At 40.9% G+C, this 20,543-nt stretch overlaps 1 protein-coding gene across 2 annotated transcripts in view; it reads left to right on the top strand.

Annotated features, from left to right (window-relative positions):
* Positions 1-12,102, top strand: part of OTOA (otoancorin) — an 82,151-nt gene extending 70,049 nt beyond the window's left edge. For both annotated transcript variants that reach the window (XM_090279219.1, XM_090279218.1), the window contains 2 exons: positions 9,225-9,420; positions 12,032-12,102. In XM_090279219.1, the coding sequence (XP_090135345.1) occupies positions 9,225-9,420; positions 12,032-12,102 (267 nt within the window). The remainder of the gene's footprint in view (positions 1-9,224; positions 9,421-12,031) is intronic.
* The last annotated feature ends 8,441 nt before the right edge of the window (positions 12,103-20,543 follow it).

The raw sequence follows: 20,543 nt of genomic DNA, 5'->3' as shown, positions 1-20,543 counted from the left end.
ATTTCTAGTTCTTCTCCACCTTCTGGCAAAACTATGATTCGGATGTTGGCCTGCTTATAGGTGTCCCACAGGTTTCTGAGCCTCTCCTCATTTTCCTCACTTTTCCTTTCCTCTTTCTGCACTGGTTGACTGTTTGTTCCTTCCTTATGTTCTGATTTGTTGATTTGATCCCTGGTTTTCTTTCCCTCACCACTAGTTTCGTATGTGTTTTCGTTCATTTCAGTAGGACTAGCCTTCATTCCTTCCCTGTCTTGTTTAAGATCTGCTGTTAGGTCTGTAAGCATTTGTATAACCAAAGCTCTGAACTGAGCCTCAGAAAGATTTCCTATCTGCTGCTTCATTACATTAGATATTTGCTCTCTGGTCAGCTGTGTCACTGGAATCTCTATCATGATCTGTGTAATCCTGACAGTTTTGTGTTTACCTTTGCTTCCTGGGCAGGGCTGTCACACCTCCTACACTATAGGGGGCAGAGCCCTGTGCACTCATCAGTACTGGGCGACATTCTCACCACACTGTGACGTTTTGTGTGGCAGCAGGGGTTCAAGATGGATTCCTGCCTTTCACTCTCTGCTGAGAGATTGTGAGCCTCCTCCTCCATCCCCACGCCCTCCGGCCCTCACAGTCTGGGGTAATGGGGATCTACCTTCCCCGGAGCTGGAATTGCGAGCTGATGGATCTGGTCTGCAGCCGGGGGTGCTCCCCAGGCGCTTCTCACCTCCCCTTAAATATGGATGTCTGTGCTTACTGCCGTCCCATCACTGTCGCCACAGCTGCCACTGACAGCACAGCTTGACCACTCTGCCCCAGCTTTGCCCCTCCTACCAGTCTGGATGAGCACCACTTGTTTATAACTTCATACGTTGGACTTCCATGTAGTTTTATTTTCTGGAACTTCTGGTTATTTCTGGTTTTACAATAGTTGTTTTTCTTCTTAGTTGTGGAGGGAGACAGAGCGTACCAGTCTAGGCCTCCATCTTGGCCAGACATCCTATGTGTCTGTTCTTATGCCAGTACAGTCAGTTTTGATTACAGTGGCCTTGTAATATAGTTTGATGTCAGGTATCGTGATCCCTCCTAGTTTGTTCTTCAAGATTGCTGAGGCTATTTGGGGTCATTTTTGGTTCCATAAAATTTATAAAATTATTTGTTCTAAATCCGTAAAATATGTTATTGATATTTTAATAGGAATTGCATCAAATCTATAAATTGCTTTGAGTAGTATGGACATTTTAATGATGTTGATTCTTCCCATCCATGAACATCGTATATGCTTCCATTTATTTTTATCTTCCTTAATTTCTTTCTTCAGTGTTATGTAGTTTTCTGAGTACAGGTCTTTTATCTCCTTGGTTAAGTTTATTCCTAGGTACTTTATTTATCTTGTTGCTATAGTAAATGGAACTTTTTTCCAGTTCCTGTTTCTGATATTTTATTGTTGGTGTACAAAAATACCTTTAATTTCTGAATATTGAGTTTCTGTACCGCTAATTTGCCAAATTCACTTACTAGGTCAAATAGTGTTTTGGTGGAGCCTGTAGAGTTTTCTATGTACACTATCATGTGACCTGCAAATAATGACAGTTTTACTTCCTCCCTTCCAATTTGGATGCATTTTTTTTTTCTTGTCTGATTGCTTTGGTTAGAAATTCCAGTGGTATGTTGTATAAAAATGGTGAAAGTGGACACCCTTGTATTGTTCCCAATCTTATGAGAAAAGCTTTTAATTTTTGCCCATTAAGTATGATTTTGGCTATAGGTTTCTCATATATGGTCTTTATTATGTTGATGTATCCTCCCTCTATTTCCACTTTGCTGAGTGCTTTTATCATAAGTTGGTGCTGTACTTTATCAAATGCTTTTGCAACATCTAATGATATGATCATGTGATTTTTGTCTTTCATTTTGTTTATGTGGTATATTACATTTATTGATTTGCAAATATTATATCACCCTAGCATCCCTTGGGTGAATCCCACTTGATGGTGGTGTGTGATCTTTTTATTGTATTGCCAATATTTTGTTGAGGATTTTAGCATTTATATTCATCAGCAATATTGGCCCGAAATTTTCTTTTTTTTTGTTGCGTCTTGACCTGGGTTTGGAATTCAGATAATACTGGCCTCATAGAGATTGAGAGTCTTCCTTCTTCTTGAATATTTTGGAATAGTTTGAGAAGAATAGGAGTTAGCGCTTCCCTAAGTGTTTGGTAAAGTTTGCCTGTGAAACTGTCTGGTTCAGGACTTCTGTGTGCTGGGAGTTTTTTGATTACTGCTTCAATTTCACTAGCTGTTATTGGTCTATTCAGGTTTTCTGCTTCTTCTTGATTCAGTTTTGGAAGAATATATGTTTCTAGAAATTGATCCATTTCACCCAGGTTATCAAATTTCTTGGCATGTAGTTGTTCATAGTCGTTTCTTACAATCCTTTATGTTTCTGTAGTATTGGTTGTAATTTCACCTCTCATTTCTGATTTTATTTATTTGAGTCCTCTCTCTTTTATTCTTGATGAGTCTGGTTAAAGGTTTGTTGATTTTATTTATCATTGAAAAAAATCAGCTTCTGGATTCATTGATCCTTTAAATTGTTCTTTTAGTCTTTATGTCATTTAATTCTGTCTAATCTTGATTATTTCCTCCTTCTACTTGCCCTGGGCTTTGTTTTTTGTTGTCCCTCTAGTTCTTATAGATGCAGGGTTAAGTTTATTTGAGATTTTTCTACCTTTTTTGGGTATGTCGGTATTGCTATAAACTTCCCTCTCAGAACTGCCTTCACTGTATTCCATAGATTTTGGGCTGTTGTGTGTTCTTTTTCATTTGTTTTCAGAAACTTTTAAAATTTCTTCCTTGATGTCATTGTTAACCCATTCATTATTTCATAGTGTGCTATTCAGTCTCCATGAGTTTGAATTATTTGAGTTTTTTCCTTTAGGTTGATTTCCAGTTTCAAGCCACTGTGGTCTGAGAAGATGCTTGATATAATTTCAGTTTTTTGAATTTGTTGAGGCTTGTTTTGTGTCCTATCATGTGGTCTATTTTGAATATGTTCCATGTGCATTTGAAAAGAATGTATATTTTGCCACTTTGGGTTGAATGGTTCTGTGTAAATCAGCTAAGTCCATTTGATCTAGCATGTTGTTCAATGCCACAATATCCTTATTGTTTCTTTGTTTGGAAGATCTATCCATTGTTGAAAATGAAGTGTTGGAGTCCCCTACTATGAGTATGTTGCTATCAGTATCTTTCTTGAAGTCTTCCAAGATTTTCTTCAATATATATTTGGGTGCTATTATTATGGGCACATGTATGTTTATAAGATCTATATCTTCCTATTTTTTTAAAGTATATTTTATTGGTTATGTTGTTACCATAGTCCCAATTTTTTCTTTCCTTTACTTCTCTCTGCCCAGTAACCCCCTTCCTTCCAGCAATCCTACCCCACCTCTTAGTTCATGTCCATGGGTCATGCATATAAGTTCTTTCGCTTCACCCTTTCCTATATTATCCTTAACTTCCCCCTGTCTATTTTGTACCTACCAATTATGCTTCTTGATCCCTGCACCATTTCCCCATTTCTCCCCCTTCCCCCTCCCAGCTGATAACCCTCCAAATGATCCCCATACCCATGATTCTGTTCCTGTTCTGGTTTGCTTATGTGGGTTTTGTTTTTATTTTTTAGATTCAATTGTTGATAGTTGTAATTTGTTGTCATTTTAGTGTTCATAATTTTGATATTTTTCTTAAGTAAGTCCCTTTGAAATTTCATATAATAATAGCTTGGTAATGATGAGCTCTTTTAGCTTTACCTTGTCTGGGAAGTACTCTATCTGCCCTTCGGTTCTAAATGATAGCTTTGCTGGATAGAGTGCTCTTGGTTGTAGGTCCTCGCTTTTCATCACCTTGAATACTTCTTGCCAGTCCCTTCTTGCCTGCAAAGTTCCTTTTTAGAAATCAGCTGATAGGCTTATAGGCACTCCTTTGTAGGAAACTCTCTGCTTTTTCTGCTTTTAAGATTCTCTCTTTATCTTTTACCTTTGGCATTTTAATACTGATGTGTCTTGGTGTGGTCCTTTTTGGGTCTAACTCGTTTGGGACTTTCTGTGCTTCCTGGACTTGCATGTCTACTTCCTTCACAAAATTTGAGGAGTTTTCCTTCATTATTATCTCACATAAGTTTTCAGTTTCTTGCTCTTCCCCCTCTCCCTCTGGCACCCCTATGGTTCTGATGTTGGCACATTTAAAGTTGTCCCAGAGGTTCCTAAGCCTTTCCTCATTTATTTCCATTCTTGTTTCTTCATTCTGTACTGCTTGACTGTTTTTTATTCCTTATGTTCCAAATAATTGATTTGAAGCCTGGTTTCATTCCCTTTACCATTAGTTTTGTGTGGATTTTTCTTCATTTCATTTAGCATAGCTTTCACTTCTTCCCTTATGCGTTTGCCATACTCAAGCATATCTATCAGGCCTGTGAGCATCTTTATCACCAGTATTTTGAATTCTGTGTCTGTTAGGTTCGCTATCTCCTCGTCTGTTAGGTTGGCTATCTTCTTCTCACTTAGTTCTCCCACTGAAACCTTGATCCGTTCCCCCTTTTGGGCCATACTTCTCTGTCCCCTCATCTTGACAGGATCCTGTATTTGTTTGTCTCTGTGTCTTAGGTAGAGCTGTCACTCCTGTTATGTTGTAAGGCGCGGAGGCTGAGGTGTCTGTCAGTACAGGGTGACCCATTTCACCACGTTGTGACACTGTTTGTGGAGGAGGGGTCTTTGAGGGAACAATGCCACTTGCTCAGCACTTGCCTATTTTTCAGGCACTTCTTCCACTTTGGATGGGACTGGTGTCTCTCTAGTTGTTGCCCTGGCTGTTGTTCCTAGAGTGGGTGTACTTGCGGATGTTCCAGGACTTGGGGGGGGTACTTCAAACAAGCAGTCTCTGCTGAGAGACAGGCAGTTTCTGCCTGCACCCCAAGTCCCACTGGTTTGCACAGTCAAAAGCAATGAGGCTTTATTTTCCCCAGCGCTGGGACCATGAGCTGTGTGGTCTGGTCTGGTGCTGGAAGAGCTCCCCAGGTGTCCCTCCCAACTTTTTAAAATGCGTGACTATGCTTTCTGCCAGCCTGTTGCTGCTGATGCTCCTGCCACTGCTGCCACCAACACACCTCATCCTCTCCTCTCTGGCTCCGCCCCTTCTACCTGTGTGAATGAGTATTTCTTTTTTATATCTTTGTTTGTTGGACTTCCATGCAACTTGATTTTCTGGAACTTCTGGTTGTCTCTAGTTTTGAGGTAATTGTATTCCTTTTTAGTTGTGGAGGGAGATGCAGCATGTCTGTCTAGGTCTCCATCTTGGCCAAAAATCCAACTGGTTTATATCTTCTTGATGGATTATTCCCATAAGTATTATAAAGTGACCTTTTCTATCTCTTTATGGCTTTTGTTTTGAAATCTATATTTCTGATATAAGTATTGCTACCCCAGCTTTATTTCCATTTCTGCTTGCTTGAAATATTTTTTCCACCCCTTCACTTTTAGTCTGTGTAGATCTTTTGTTCTGATGTGTGTATCTTATAGACAGTATATAGTGGGTAATATTTTCTTATCCATTCAGGTACCCTAAGTCTTTTGACTGGAGCATTTAATCCATTTACATTTAAGGTTTATTGATAGGTACTTATTCATTGCCATTTACTCCCTTGTACCTGTGTTCTTCTCTCTCTCTCTTTTTCTTCACCTTCTTAAAGCAGACCCTTTAGCATCTCTTGCAATGCTGGTTCGACGGAGGTGTATTCTTTTAGTCTTTTTTATTTATTTTTTGGTCTGGGAAACTCCTTATTTTGCCTTCCATTTAATGAGAGCCTTACTGAGTAGAGCAGTCTTGGTTGCTGGCCTTCACTTTTCATTACCTGGAATATTTCTTGCCATTCCCTTTTGGCTTGTAGTGTCTTTGTTGTGAAATCAGTTGACAGCTTTATCGGAGCTCCCTTAAATGTTACTAGCTGTTTCTCCCTTGCTGCCTTTAAGATTCTCTCTTTGTCTTTGAATTTTGCCATTTTAATTATGATGTGTCTTGGGGTGGGCTTCTTTGGTTTCCTCTTAATTGGGACCCTCTGTGCCTCCTAGACTTACATGAATTTTTCTCTCATCAAGTTAGGGAAGTTTTCTGTCATTACTTTTTTCAAACAGGTTTTCTGTTTCTTGCACCTTTTCTTCTCCTTCTTATATCTCTATGATATGAATATCATTATGTTTTATGTTGTTCTGCAGCTCCCTTAAACTCTCTTTATTTTTCAGTCTTTTTTCATTTTGTTGTTCTCTCTGGGAGTTCTTTCTACCTTGTCCTCCAACTAACTCATCTGATCCTCTGCTTCATCCAGCCTGCTTTTCATTCCTTCTACTGTGTTATTCATTTCAGAAATTGTATTCTTTATTTACTCCTGGCTCTTGTTGATAGTTTATATGTCCTGTTTTATGTTGATGTAGTTCACAGTAAGTTCCTTGTAGCTTCCTTGGAGTTCTCTGTAGTTCTCTGAGTTAATTGAGCATCCATATAACCATTATTTTGAACTCAATGTCTAATGGTTTGCTTGTCTCTATTTCATGTAGCATTCTTTCTGGGGATTCCTCCTTACCTTTTGATTGGGGGCTGTTTGTCTCCCCACCTTAGAGGGCTATTCTTGTTTATTTCTGCTTCTTAGATTGATCTGCTCTGACTCGCTACCTTTGGTGTGACCTTCTGTGGAAGGAGACCTGTGGGATTCAGTGGTTAAGTCTCCTGGATCTCCTAAACTTGATGCTCTTGAGATGCCCCTTTTGCCCTTTATGTGGGCTGTCTGGTTGTAATTGGGTTTTGGTTGTTGCTGGGTCATTCTTTGTTGGGTTCCTCCTTGTATATTGTCCAGGTGCTATCTAAACAGCCCAGGAAAGAAACCCACACCCACAAAAATAACCCCCACCCACGATCACACTATTGACAGCAAATAATCCAGTATTAAAAAGGTGTAAAGAGATTAAGACTGTTATGAAAAGGGAGAAATGAATATGAGATGACTAAGTGAAAGAAATATGATTTTGAATGATTAGAGGAAGGGGCAATAATAAGAGTACAGAATAGGGACATGGAGATGAGAGAAAAAAAGTAAAATTTTTATCATAATAAAAGGGAAGGAAGAAGGCAGAACGAAGTAAGAGAAGGAAAGAATATAGTATTATATTTAAACATAAATTTTAAAAATATTTTTTTATTCCTGTTTAAATATAATTATATATAGTAAAAGAGAAACCAAAAAAAGTAGAAAAAGAAAAGAAAGAAAAAGGAACCAAATTGGAGAAAAAAAATCCAACACAGCATATTGACAACCAATGAGCAAAGATTAATATAAGTGGGATGGGAATAAGAGGGAAAAAAGAAAGAAAGAAAAGTGTAAGAGATGTCTAGAGGAAGGGGAAGTGATCTTGAGATGACAGAGGGAGAAGGAATTCTAAGAGTGAGGAATAAAAACCAGGCGAAGACATGGAAACATTCAAATTTAAAATGAAAAAAAGAAAGAGGAGGAGGAAGGCAAAATAGAGTAGAAAAGGGGAATGGTAAAATGTATTTTTGAAATACAAAAATAGTGAAGATATAGGAATAAAATTGAAGAAATGCAGCAACAACCATTATATCTATAACTAGTGAGCAAAGATTCATAAAGGTGAAGTGAGAATATGGGCATTTTAAATACAGGAAGAAGAATGTGAAGTGACTGATGACAAGAAAAATGGTTTTGAGAGGCTGGAGTGGGGAGAAAGAGTAAGAGTGTGGAATGGAAACAAGTCATAGCAAGAGAGAAAATATAATTTAAAAGACAAAGAAGAAGAGGAAATAAGAATGTAAAATGGAGTAAGAGAAGGGAGGAGCAAAATATGAGATTTGAAATAAACTGTAATATAAAAATTAGTGACTTAATATGCACAAACTTGAAGGATAAGAAATGAATGTTAAAAAGCTATACAGTTGAGAAATAACACAAGTCAGGAAGACAACCATGGTGAAATTCATCTCAGTAGTATCTAGTGTTGACCAGTTTCTTCTCCTCCTGGATACTCCCATGGTGCTATCAAATGGTATCCCATTCTAGCTGTAAGCAGCCTATTCAAGACTTCCAGCGATCCACAGTCTGTGGCTGTCTCCTCCAGTTGTTAATCTAGTCAATTTGTATTCAGGAGTCAGGTTTAAGAACCACAGGGTGGGGCAGAGTAATTCCTGTGGGCGAGGTTATTGCTTCCCCTCAGGCTGATGCCACTTAGAGGGGAGTCATATGCCTGAGCAAGATGGCTCCTGCAATATGGGGGATGACTCAGCATGGGTATCCTATTAGCTGTTTCCTCAGTTCTTTCCCTAAAGCCACCATTTCCCAAGTCTCCTAAAGCATCTCTAGTCCACTCTGCCCCACCTTTGCCAGAGCCCAGGGTAAGTTGTTGAACTGAAAATTTATTTGTTGGCCCTTTAAGAAGCTCTCTGTGGCTCCAGCCTTCTCTCCCTGGCTATCAGAAACCCTACTGCCCTTCACAGACAGATTTTATCTGTGTTTCTTTCCAGCTCTGATGCTATAGGCTGGGGAACCCAGCTTGGGGTTTGGATCCAACACTTCTCAGGGGGAACCCCCTGGCAGCTGGAATTTCCCTCTGGCACTTCAGCTGCCATGATGGGAGCCCAGCCAGCCTCCTTGTGACTCCTCCACACTCTATACCAGTCATTTTGTGGTGTCTGTCTGTGGTTATAAGGCTTCTCTCCAGCTATTGTTCAGTTGGTTATTCTGGATGAATCTCCATAATTTAGTTGTGATTACAGATTGATCCTGAGAGGAGGTTGGTGTAGCTTCCACTTACTCCTCTACCACCTTGGATCTTTCTTCTGCTATTCCGTGAGTACGACTTCCAGAGTAGAGTCTGGAGTGGTGGCTGCTGAAGGACTTCACTCAGAATCCTGGCTCTAACACTTCTTAAACTTTCTTGTGCCTCAATTTTCTCATCTCTCCCAGAGGCGCAATGGGGGGTGGGGGGTGGGCAGCAGCTACAATTTGTTTTTGTTTTTGGCTTATTTTTAATGGTTATTAATATCAAATCATTCTGGTTTTCTACTTAAAAATAAATTTATTTTGATAGCAAAAGTGATCTCATTTTAAGGAGAAACTGTAAAGAGGAGCACTAAATGATACATGAGGGCATTGCCCCCTTGCCTGTGCAGGAGCTCTCAGTGGAGCAGATCGCCTCCCTGGGTCCAGAGAACGCTGCCGCAGTGACGCTGGACCAGCGCCGCCAACTCAGTGCACTGCAGCTGCAGAGCCTTCAGTGGGCGCTAGATGGTGCCAAGATGCACTTCTGGCTGGATGAGTCCCCGAGTGCCAGCCCCACCCGGACCCCCTCCTCCCATTCTTCTCCAGGTGAGCTGGGCAATGCCCTGCCCATCCCCCACTCCCCTTTCCTGTCAGTTGATCTGCCCTGCTAGGCCTGGTGCAGGGAGGTTCCTAAGATTTAAGTTGGGGTCTCCCAGGTAGATGAAATGGTGTGAGCAAAGTCCCAGAGTGCAGAGAGAACTTGGAGCTTAACTTCCTTTAACAGTGTCAACATAAGAAATGTTCAAATCTGTAGAGAATTTTTATGACTTTATTTGAGCCAAACTGATGACCCTTGCTAGGGAACAAAATCTCAATGAATTGAGAAAATGTTCCAGAGAATGTTAGTATCGCACCTTATTTTATATATCAGAATCAAAGGAGAAGGTGTAAGGGTGTTACATGAAATTTATTGGTGGTAGATTAGGAGAAAGCAAAGTGGGGAAATCTCTGAGATTGGATAAAACTAAAACAGATGGACACATATTTCTTTTATTTATTTTTTACCCTTACCCAAGGACATTTTTTCATTTTTTTTAGAGAGAGAGTAAGGGAGAGAGAGAAGCATCAGTTGGCTACCTCCCCTACATGTCTGGACTGGGTCTCATACACACCCAGACCAGAGATCAAACCTGCAACCCAGACATGGACCTGACATGGAATCAATCCTGCAACCTTTTCGTTACAGGAGGAGACTCCAACCACTTGAGCCACACCTGCCAGGGCTACACATACTGTTTTAAATTTGTGGTTACAGGATAGTTAACAGTTAACAATGAACATAATAATAACAATGAGGAGTTTTGTGGTCTCTGCTCTGATGCTGTGGTTGTGCTTTGAGGGACCTAAAAGAAATTATTTTGACATTCCAAAGATATGCTATCCTAGATGAAAAAAGACAATAGACAGACTCAGTTAAGATAAAGATTGACCTATGTCAAGGAAGATTAACAGCCTGGGACATGACTACCTGGCATGAACTGCTTTTAGTTAGAAAGTTTTAATTTCAGACCTTCCTATATGGTTCTCTTAGGTCTCTGAGTTTATAAGCCCACCATACAGGCCTCCCTTGAGCTTGTCAGGTGTAGCATGTGGCCCCTTTTTTGTCCACACTAGCCTCCCATTTGAGAGGGCAAATTAGGGGATTCCCAATTTCTGCTGCCACCAGTGGCCAGAGATGGTTACTTGTAAACAGGAGCCATGACTTTTGATTTATTGTTATTATTTTTAAAACTTTCCATTAGCCCTGGCTGGTGCAGCTTAGTTGATTGGAGCGTCAACCTGTAACCTGAGGGTTGCAGGTTCGATTTCTGGTCAGGGCACATACCTAGGTTGTGGGTTTGTTCCCTGGTCTGGACATGTACAGGAGGAAACTTGTCAATGCTTCTTTCTTGCATTGATGTTTCCCTCTTTCCCTTCCTCTCTCTGTAAAAGCAATGAAAAAAATGTCCTCTGGTAAGGATAAAAAAAAAAAAAGCACACACACACACACACACACACACACACACACACTAAAAAAAATCTTTTCATTAAAATATAATGTGCATATATTTGAAAATTATTTTTAAATGTAGTATTTTGTGTGTATAATACACACACTAGTAATACACGTGGTTCAAAATATATAATGTCTGAAAAGAGATGTAGTAACATCTTCATATATCCCCTAGTCACCTAGTTCCCTTCCCCAGGGCAACCAGTGTTACCAGCCTCTTGTGCATTTGCCCAGAGATATTCTGTGCATATCCCTAGATTATCTCTGCACTTTGACAGAAGCTTATTATGCACTTCGTTCTAGGTCTTGCATTTTTCACCTAACAATGTACCTTGGAGACCTATTCCATGTCTGTACACAGAGCTGTGCAATTGCTGGTTTTCTGGCTGCCATGACTTTATTTAACTGGATCTCTGTAGACAGACAAATCACTGTTCCTGGTGGTGTTCTTTTTTTACTGTTACAAAGAATGTGGCAGCTAATGACCTTGTATACTTTGCATCTGTTCACGTTGTCTGCAGGTTAAATTCTTTGAGTGGTATAGCCAGGGCAGAGGGTTTGTGCATTTGTAAACTGAGGGATATTGCCACATCCCTGGCAGAGAGGGAGAGGGGCAGTGTCAAATTTTCCTTAAACCAGTAGTGTCAGAAAGTGGCTAGGGCCCTTTTAAAAGGTGTTCCTGCAAGTGCTCAGCCAGGCACAATCCTAGGTGCCTTCTCCCTCCATTCATCCCCCAGGCCTGAGTGGGCTGACAATGAGTGAACCCTTCCTGTGGGCCAAGCCTTTAATCTCTTGTTTCCTAAACTTGCTTTATTATCTGCATCACCTGGGATTGATGTTTAAAATTCAGATTCCTGGGCCTGTTCCAGACCTGCTAAATCTGAATCTGCAGGGGAAGATCTTGGAATTTGATTTTTAACCAACTCCCAAGGTGACTCTTCTGATGAAGGTAGCTCTGATACTGCTGATTCACACAATCTCAGTTAATTCTCACCACCCAACCCCCTATTTGGGGTCATCTCTCCCATTTAAGAGACAACAAAGCAAGATTTGGCAGTTCAACTTAGTGGCTCCAGAGTGGGGGCTACCCAGGGAGTTGGATATGGTGTGTCCAATCTAATGGGCTGCAGAGGCACTCTGTATACTTTCTGTGCTTCCTTTTAGGAGCCTCCATCCCCCTGGGTCTTTGGCTTGGCTGCCTGTTGCTGGTTCTACTGCCCCAGCTCGTGTGGTGAGCGGCCAGCATGCACCACCCTCCAGTGCCCAAGCCCCTGGCCTGAGACCAGGGCCTTGAAACTGAAAAGGCATGAAAAAGAAGAATGATTACTAACAATGACCTTGCAAGTTCTTAAGCTGGCTCATGTGATCAGCTGAGATGCATCCTGTGCCCCATTTCAGCCTCTCTTGTTTTCCATCTTGGAGACAGAAACTGTTTAGGAAAGAGGGTGAGGGTTCTGTCAACAGCATGAGGACCTTGCATACAAGTTACTGCCCTTTCTCCAGAGAGAGGCCAGAGTGATGGGTGTAGGCAAAGGCATCACTTTAGCCATGTTCCTACTGATGGTTTCTATTCTGTCTTAATTTCTCTTCTTTAGAACTACAGGCTGCATTGGATTTCTTCTTTGATATTTAGCAGAGCTGAAATAAATGAGTCCCTCTCAAGAAGCCAATATTCCCACCTGATTGCTAGGACTAATCAATGTTCTGATAGACATTTCATTGCTTGTGAATTAAAACATTTAACATGGCTCAACATTAAATCAATTTTTAAATACATTTTCCAGACACCTTCTATTTCACTGGGAGTCAGTTGAATGGATGGTTGTTATCAGTGAAGCTTTCCAAAAAATCCTTTTCTGGTGGACACAGTGACTCTTTCTGTTTAAAGTTGCTCTGGACTTTGGGGATGGGCTGAAATAAAAGAAAATACACTGTGAAAGTTAGTTACCCATGTGATTATGGCACAGCAGAACAGACATAGCCCATTGGTCTAATCCTTTTGGAGGCTGGGGTAGAGTTACTTCTGGAAATTTGTAGGACACTCTTGGCCTTCTGCTCAGGGAGGCAAAACTCATGGAGGGGGAACAGCAATGGTGCTTTGCCACCTCCTAGGTGTTGTGTCTTCTCAAAGATACCCATCAAAATTGTTTCTCACAGCATCCCATATGTGGCAAGTTAGGCATCCTGTGTTCTCCTCCTGCTCACACCTGGAGGTAAGAAGAAAACCTGCTTGAGTTTCCCAACTCTCTGGTGTTCCCTAAGAGGTGGGTGGATTTTTAAAAGTAGCATAGGTAGGTGTTGTAGAGACTGGCATATTCTCATATGTCATAGGTAGTTATAACTAGAAATGAAACTACTGGGGTTTGGAAGGTGTGGCCTCACAGGTATTGTTAGTATAGGAGCTAGATATTAATAAAGGAGGGGCGAAGGGAATCAGACATTAGGAAGCCTAATAAACTGGGAAGCTATAGCTTCACACACTACCTAGGGGATCACAGCCTTGCTAATCCCTTGGAGGGATTAGCACTCCTCCCTCCCTGGTGTTGGGAGAAAGGACCAGCTCTTCAATCTCCCAGGGAACTGCTGGCTTGGTACCAAATAATTGAGGGAAGGAGAAGGGGAAATTTATCTGCTGGGCACATGCCCAGTAGAAGCCAAGATGGTGCAGAGGGAGGTGCTTCCACTTTGAGGCATGTGCAGTAGGAACTAAGATGGTGACCATAGAGGCCTGTCAGTCTAGCCTGGGGAAAGGATCAGATTGGGTAAAGGACACAGAACCTAGAAGATCTAGAAAATGGATTGGTTAGAGAGAGGTCCCATCAGAAACCTGTGAGGGACTGAGAAATCAAATGGTTAGTTTGAAGAAGCGCCTGGTCCTTCCCAAGCCTGAGATAATATAATCAGCCTAACAAAGGTGAGCTCTCTTTTTCTGACAGATGCTTGCCCCGCTCCTTCACGTGGTCTCTCGCCACAGCTGCCTTTGACCTCACAGCTGTGTGGACCCCAGTGGAGGCTCCCAGCATGAGCCTGGGTACAGCAACACAGCACCTACTGGAGTTCAGCCAGGAACAGATTAAGCTAGCTGAATGGGGATAGAGGCTGAATTTAACTGAACCAATAGTGCAGAATTTCTGGATACTGGCTATTTTTCTGGATACTGGCTATTTTTCTGGGCTTGATGAAAACAAGGCTAGACTTCTTTCACAGTGGGACAGAGCTGAACCTGGGACAGTTTTAATTTTGCTTCTACAGTAAATCTTATCACTATACCTTATCCTCCCATATGTGGGTCCCTGGAATGCTTTTCTCGTGACTCTGTGAAAGGACCCTATTACTACCAGCAATGGTGCCATTTAGGCTATGATTTGGTTTTCTTCCATTGGCAAGAAAGTGGTGCTAATGTTGTTTCTCCAGCCAGATTGTTTATCTTGTTACAAATCACACCAGCCAGTTTAGCTGGCCTGAGCCAGCTGCTTGGAGAGGGACACTAGGTGGGAATGTATGCTCATTTTAATTAGAAAGGCCCTCACTCTCACTCACTATTCCCTCTGATTATCCCATTCCCTTGGATTATCCTGGAAACAACAAAAACAGCTCTCCTTTGAGGCAGACTTCCTGCTGACAATGTCTTTTAATTTTGAATCTCACCTTCCCATCCCCTCATGTGTTTTGATTATTTCCTGGATTGTCCCTCCCATCCTGGATGATGATCATGGCTCCTGTTTCGGAGGGTCAGCTCTGCCTCAGGCACTGTTCTGAGGACTTTTCCTGTGTCATAGTCTCATGTCATCATCACCCTGCCAGGTGGGTGCTATTATGATTCCCATGTTCCAGATGAGGGGACTGAGACTGAGAGGTTAAGGAACTCTTGTCGAAGGCCTCTCAGATAGTGGAATTTGAATGCTGATTTTTAAAATTTCACATTGTGTAGCCTCCTTTAACTTCTCTATTAAGTATATCAGAGAGAGATTCTATAAATCCCTACACTTTTCTTCTGGCAGGAGGCCAGCTGCCTCAGCATATATAATTGGTCATGGCCTCAGGCAAGAAGACAAATCTAGCTTATGCCCTGCAGGACCCCTAAGGTCTCAGATTGAAATGTGCACTCCTTTGCATACTGGAAAGCAGTGGGTTATACCAGTAGGTGCTGCTTCATTCACCTTTCAATGTCAACACTGCTCTTGGATTCCCAGTCTCCATCTTCTACACCAGCTGGATGCTGAGATCACTGCCACTTGCATGCAGGTTACAGGGTGCTGGCCATGGTCCTGATTGGTCAGAATCTGTGCCATACTGGTTATTTTGAATATTACTCCAGCTAGATCCTTTTGTTGAACCCCCACCTTCAGGATCACTCCCGACACTGAGCCTGGTGTGGTGGGACGGGGTTGGGGAGTCTCCCAGAAGGACTTCCAGGTCAAGTAATAGCACATGCAGTAGGCACACCAGTCCATCCTCAGGAGAGAACATCCCAGAAGAAGCCATGGCTCTCCCCCAGGTATGTGGTCATCTCCTCTTCACAACTGGAAACTGGAAGTAACTGAACTACCCACCCTTGGGGGTCTACTGCACCTTCATCTGATCCCTGCGATGTCAGGCCTTTGGAGACCCCACACTCCATTGACTTCTCTATGGCCCTCCCTGAGACCTTGGGATGGGAAACCTGAGGCTCTGATTCCTACTGGTGTCCAGTCCCACTCCAGGACCTGTCTCACCAGGAGGGATTTGGGATTGTAGGGATGGATATGGCAACTAACCAACATGTGTCCTCATCAATATAAGGTGCTGTGGGCAGGAGCCTTGTCTGTCAGGTTCACTGCCATGTTTCTACTGATCAGTAGTCCCCCTTAGGCTGGGTCATGGTTGCTGTTCATTGTATATTTGTTCAATATATGAGTGAAATGACTTCCCTCCTCACACTAAACTGAACTCAGTAGGACTTTTGATCAGGCAAATGCTGGGAAATATATTCATTTAATAAAACCTTATTCAGAAGCTACTTCTACCAGCCCCATGCTAGGCACTATGGACACAGAGTGCATGGCCCTGCCCCCATGCAGTCATGTTCTGCTGGGAACTTGGGGGAGGCAAGTAATAAATGCACACACATCAGATAGTGATAAATACTGGAAAAATAAATCTGAAGGGAAGAATTGGGAGCTTCAGGTGGTTGTGGTGAGGGGGTGCAGAGAACAAGTATTAACTAAAGTAAGGTGGTCAGGGGAAGTCTCATGGAAAAGAGGATGACTGAACAAAGATTTGAGGGAGGCAAATGGGAGGCAGTTGATGCATATCTATCCCATCAATTTTATTTATCTATCTATATCCATCTATCTATCTATCTAGCATCTATCTAATCTATATGTACATCTATACCTGTCATTGTCATCTCAGGCAGAAGGACAAACAAGTGAAAAATCCCAGAGGTAAGATTAAGGGTCAGGGTGTTTAAGGACTGGCAGAGTGACAGGTCGCTGGGATGGAGCAGTGGGAGGGGTGGGGAGAAGCAGAAGATGAGTCTGGAGAGGTGATGATGATAGGAGCCAGATCAGGCAGGGCTTGTGGACATCATAGGGCTTTGTCTCATCGTTGTAAATGGAACGAAAGTGGAAGGTGGTGGAACTCATATAGGATCTTTGCCTCCCCCACAGAAATTTGAAATTAAAGTATAAGTTGTTTATTGAGGGCAAGAGTATGCAAGCAATCTAAAAATGAAAAGCTTATCTGGCTTTAATTGACTTCTTTCTCTTGTGAAATGGGGGTGGGATTTTATTTGTACATTTTTTTTCTTAAAAGTATATTTTATTGTTACGTGTCCCAATTTTTTTCCCTTTGCTCCCCTCTGCCCAGTACCCCACTTCCCTCCAGCAATCCCACCCCCCTTACTTCATGTCCATGGGTCATCCATATAAGTTCTTTTGCTTCACCCTTTCCTATATTATCCTTAACTTCCCCCTGTGAATTTTGTACCAACCAATTATGCTTCTTAATCCCTGCGCCATTTCCTCATTTCTCCCCCTTTCCCCTCCCAGCTGATAACCCTCCAAATGATTCCCACACCTATGATTCTGTTTCTATTCTGGTTTGCTTAGTTGGATTTTGTTTTTATTTTTTAGATTCAGTTGTTGATAGTTGTGAGTTTGTCGTCATTTTATATTATTTTATTTTATTTATTTTTTAAATTTTTTTTATTTTTGGTTTTTCAATTACAGTTGTCCCGTTTTCGCCCAATTTCTCTCCCCCACCCAACCCACCCCCTCTTCCACAATCATATCCCTCCCCGTTGTCCATGTCCATGAGTCATTTATACGGGTTCTCTGACTAAACCCTTCCCTTACTTATCTCCCTTCTCTTCCTCTCCCCTCCCCCCTATTGACTGCTATTCTGCTCTTTGTTCTATTTAGTTCCTTTGTTTGTGTTGTTCTTTAGTTTTCTGTAATAGGTGACAGCATAAGGTATTTTTCTTTCGTTGCCTGGCTTATTTCACTAAGCATATTTCCCTCTAGTTCCATCCATGTTGTTGCAAATGACAGGAGTTCCTTCTTTCTTTCTGCTACATATTATTCCATTGTGTAAATGTACCACAGTTTTTTGATCCACTCATCTATAGATGGGCCCTTAGGTTGTTTCCAGCACTTAGCTATTGTAAACAGTGCTGCAATGAACATAGGGGTGCATAAGTTCTTTTGAATCGGTGTTTCAAGATTCTTCGGGTATAATCCTAGTAGTGGAGTCGCTGGTTCAAAAGGCAGTTCCATTTTTAATCTTTTGAGGTAATTCCAAACTGTTCTCCATAGTGGTTGCAGCAGTCTGCATTCCCACCAACAGTGCAGTAGGGTTCCCTTTTCTCCACATCCTCGCCAGCACTTGTTGTTTGTTGATTTGTTGTTGATGGCCCTTCTGACTGGTGTGAGGTGACTTCTCATTGTGGTTTTTATTTGCATCTCCCTGATGGCTAATGATGTTGAGCATTTTTTCATGTGTCTACGGACCTTCTGTATGTCCTCTTCGGAGAAGCGTTTGTTCAGTTCCTTTGCCCATTTTTTAATTGGGTTTTGTTTTCTTCATGTTGAGTCGTATCAGCTCTTTATATATTTTGGAAATCAGTCCCCTGTCTGTGATGTCATTGGCAAATATGTTTTCCCATATGGTTGGTTTCCTTTTCATCTTGCTGATGTTTTCTTTTGCTGAGCAGAAACTCTTTAGTTTGCTGTAATCCCATTTATTTATTTTTTCCTTTATTTCTCTTGCTTTAGGAGATGTATCCATGAAGAAATTGTTACGTGAGATATCTGAAATTTTCTTGCCTATGTTTTCCTCTAGGACTTTTATGGTGTCACGGCTTACATTTAAGTCTTTGATCCATCTTGAGTTTATTCTGGTGTGTGGTGTAAGTTGGTGGTCTACTTTCATTTTTTTGCAGGTCCCTATCCAGTTCTCCCAGCACCATTTGTTAAAGAGGCTCTTCTCACTCCATTTTATGTTCCTTCCTCCTTTATCAAAGATTAGTTGACCATAGAGGCCTGGGTTTATTTCTGGACTCTCTATTCTGTTCCACTGATCTATATGTCTGTTCTTATGCCAGTACCAGAATGTTTTCATTACAGTGGCTTTGTAGTATTGTTTGATATCTGGTGTTGTGATTCCTCCTGCTGTGTTCTTCCGTCTCAAGATTGCTTTTGCTATTCGGGGTCTTTTTTGGTTCCATATGAATTTATGAAGTATTTGTTCTAGGTCTGTGAAATATGTCATTGGTATTTTAATAGGGATTGCATTGAATCTGTAAATTGCTTTGGGTAGTATGGCCATTTTGATGATGTTGATTCTTCCCATCCACGAACATGGTATTTGCTTCCATTTATTTGTATCTTCCTTAATTTCTTTCTTCAATGTTATGTAATTTTCAGAGTACAGGTCTTTTATCTCTTTGGTTAAGTTTACTCCTAGGTACTTTATTTTTCTTGTTGCTATAGTAAATGGTATTTTTTTTTTTGTCTTTGTCTCTGCTATTTTATTGTTGGTGTACAGAAATGCCTTAGATTTCTGTATATTTATTTTGTACCCTGCGATTTTGCCAAATTCACTTATTATATCGAGTAGTCTTTTAGTGGAGTTTATAGGATTTTCTAGGTATACTATCATGTCATCTGCATATAATGAAAGTTTTACTTCCTCTTTCCCAATTTGGATGCCTTTTATTTCTTTTTCTTGTCTGATTGCCGTGACTAGGACTTCCAACACTATGTTGAAAAGGAGTGGAGAGAGTGGACAACCTTGTCTAGTTCCTGATTTCAGGGGGAATGCTTTCAGTTTTTGTCCATTGAGTATGATGTTGGCTTCAGGCTTCTCATATATAGCCTTAATTATGTTAAGGTATGCTCCCTCTATTCCCATTTTGCTGAGTGTTTTTGTCGTAAATGGGTGTTGTACTTTATCAAATGCTTTTTCTGCATCTATTGATATGATCATGTGATTTTTGTCTTTCATTTTGTTTAGGTGATGTATTATATTTATTGATTTGTGAATATTAAACCATCCTTGCATCCCTGGAATGAAGCCCATTTGATCATGATGTATGATCTTTTTGATGTATTGCTGGATCCTGTTTGCCAATATTTTATTGAAGATTTTAGCATCTATGTTCATCAATGATATTGGCCTGTAGTTTTCTTTCTTTGTTGTGTCTTGACCTGGTTTGGGGATTAAGATAATACTGGCTTCATAGAAAGAGTTTGGGATTTTCCCCTCTTCTTGGATTTTTTGGAACAGTTTGAGGAGAGGGTAGGAGTTAGTTCTTCCCTGAATGTTTTGTAGAATTCGCCTGTGAAGCCATCCGGTCCAGGGCTTTTGTGTGCAGGGAGATTTTGGATTACTGTTTCAATTTCCTTTTTTGTTATTGGTCTGTTGAGGCTTTCCACTTCTTCTTGATTCAGTTTTGGAAGGTTGTATATTTCTAGAAATTTGTCCATTTGTTTTAGATTGTCAAATTTCTTGTCATACAGTTGTCTGTAGTAATTTCTAACTATCATTTGTATTTCTGAGGTATCAGTCGTGATTTCTCCGCTTTCATTTCTGATTTTGTTTATTTAGGTCTTCTCTCTTTTTTTCTTGATTAGACTGGCTAGAGGCTTGTCGATTTTGTTTATTTTTTTGAAGAACCAGCTCCTAGTTTTGTTGATCTTTTGGATTGTTTGTTTAGTCTCTGTGTCATTTAGTTCTGCTCTGATCTTGATGATTTTGTTCCTTCTTCTTGTCCTAGGCCTTGTTTGTTGTTGTTGTTCTAGTTCTTGTAGCTTTATGGTTAGGTTTTTTATTTGAGATTCTTCTGTCCTTTTCAGATATGCCTCTATTGCTATGAACTTCCCTCTCAGGACTGCTTTTGCTGTGTCCCACAGGTTTTGGGCTGTTGTATGTTCATTATCATTAGTTTCTAGAAATTTCTTGATTTCTTCTTTGATGTCATTGTTAACCCATTCATTATTTAATAGCGTGTTATTCATTCTCCATGAGTTTGGGTGTCTTTGATTTTTTTCTCTGAGGTTGATTTTTACTTTCAAGGCATTGTGGTCTTAAAAGATGCTTGATAGGACTTCAGTTTTCTTGAATTTGTTGAGGCTTGTTTTGTGTCCTATTATGTGGTCTATCTTTGAAAATGTCCCATGTGCCTTTGAAAAAA

The sequence above is a fragment of the Furipterus horrens genome, unplaced genomic scaffold (assembly GCF_987537825.1).
Source record: "Furipterus horrens unplaced genomic scaffold, mFurHor1.1.pri manual_scaffold_5, whole genome shotgun sequence".
Lineage (NCBI taxonomy): Eukaryota > Metazoa > Chordata > Mammalia > Chiroptera > Furipteridae > Furipterus > Furipterus horrens.
The sequence above is the reverse complement of the archived record's forward strand: the minus strand, read 5'-3'. Positions and strand labels throughout refer to the sequence as shown.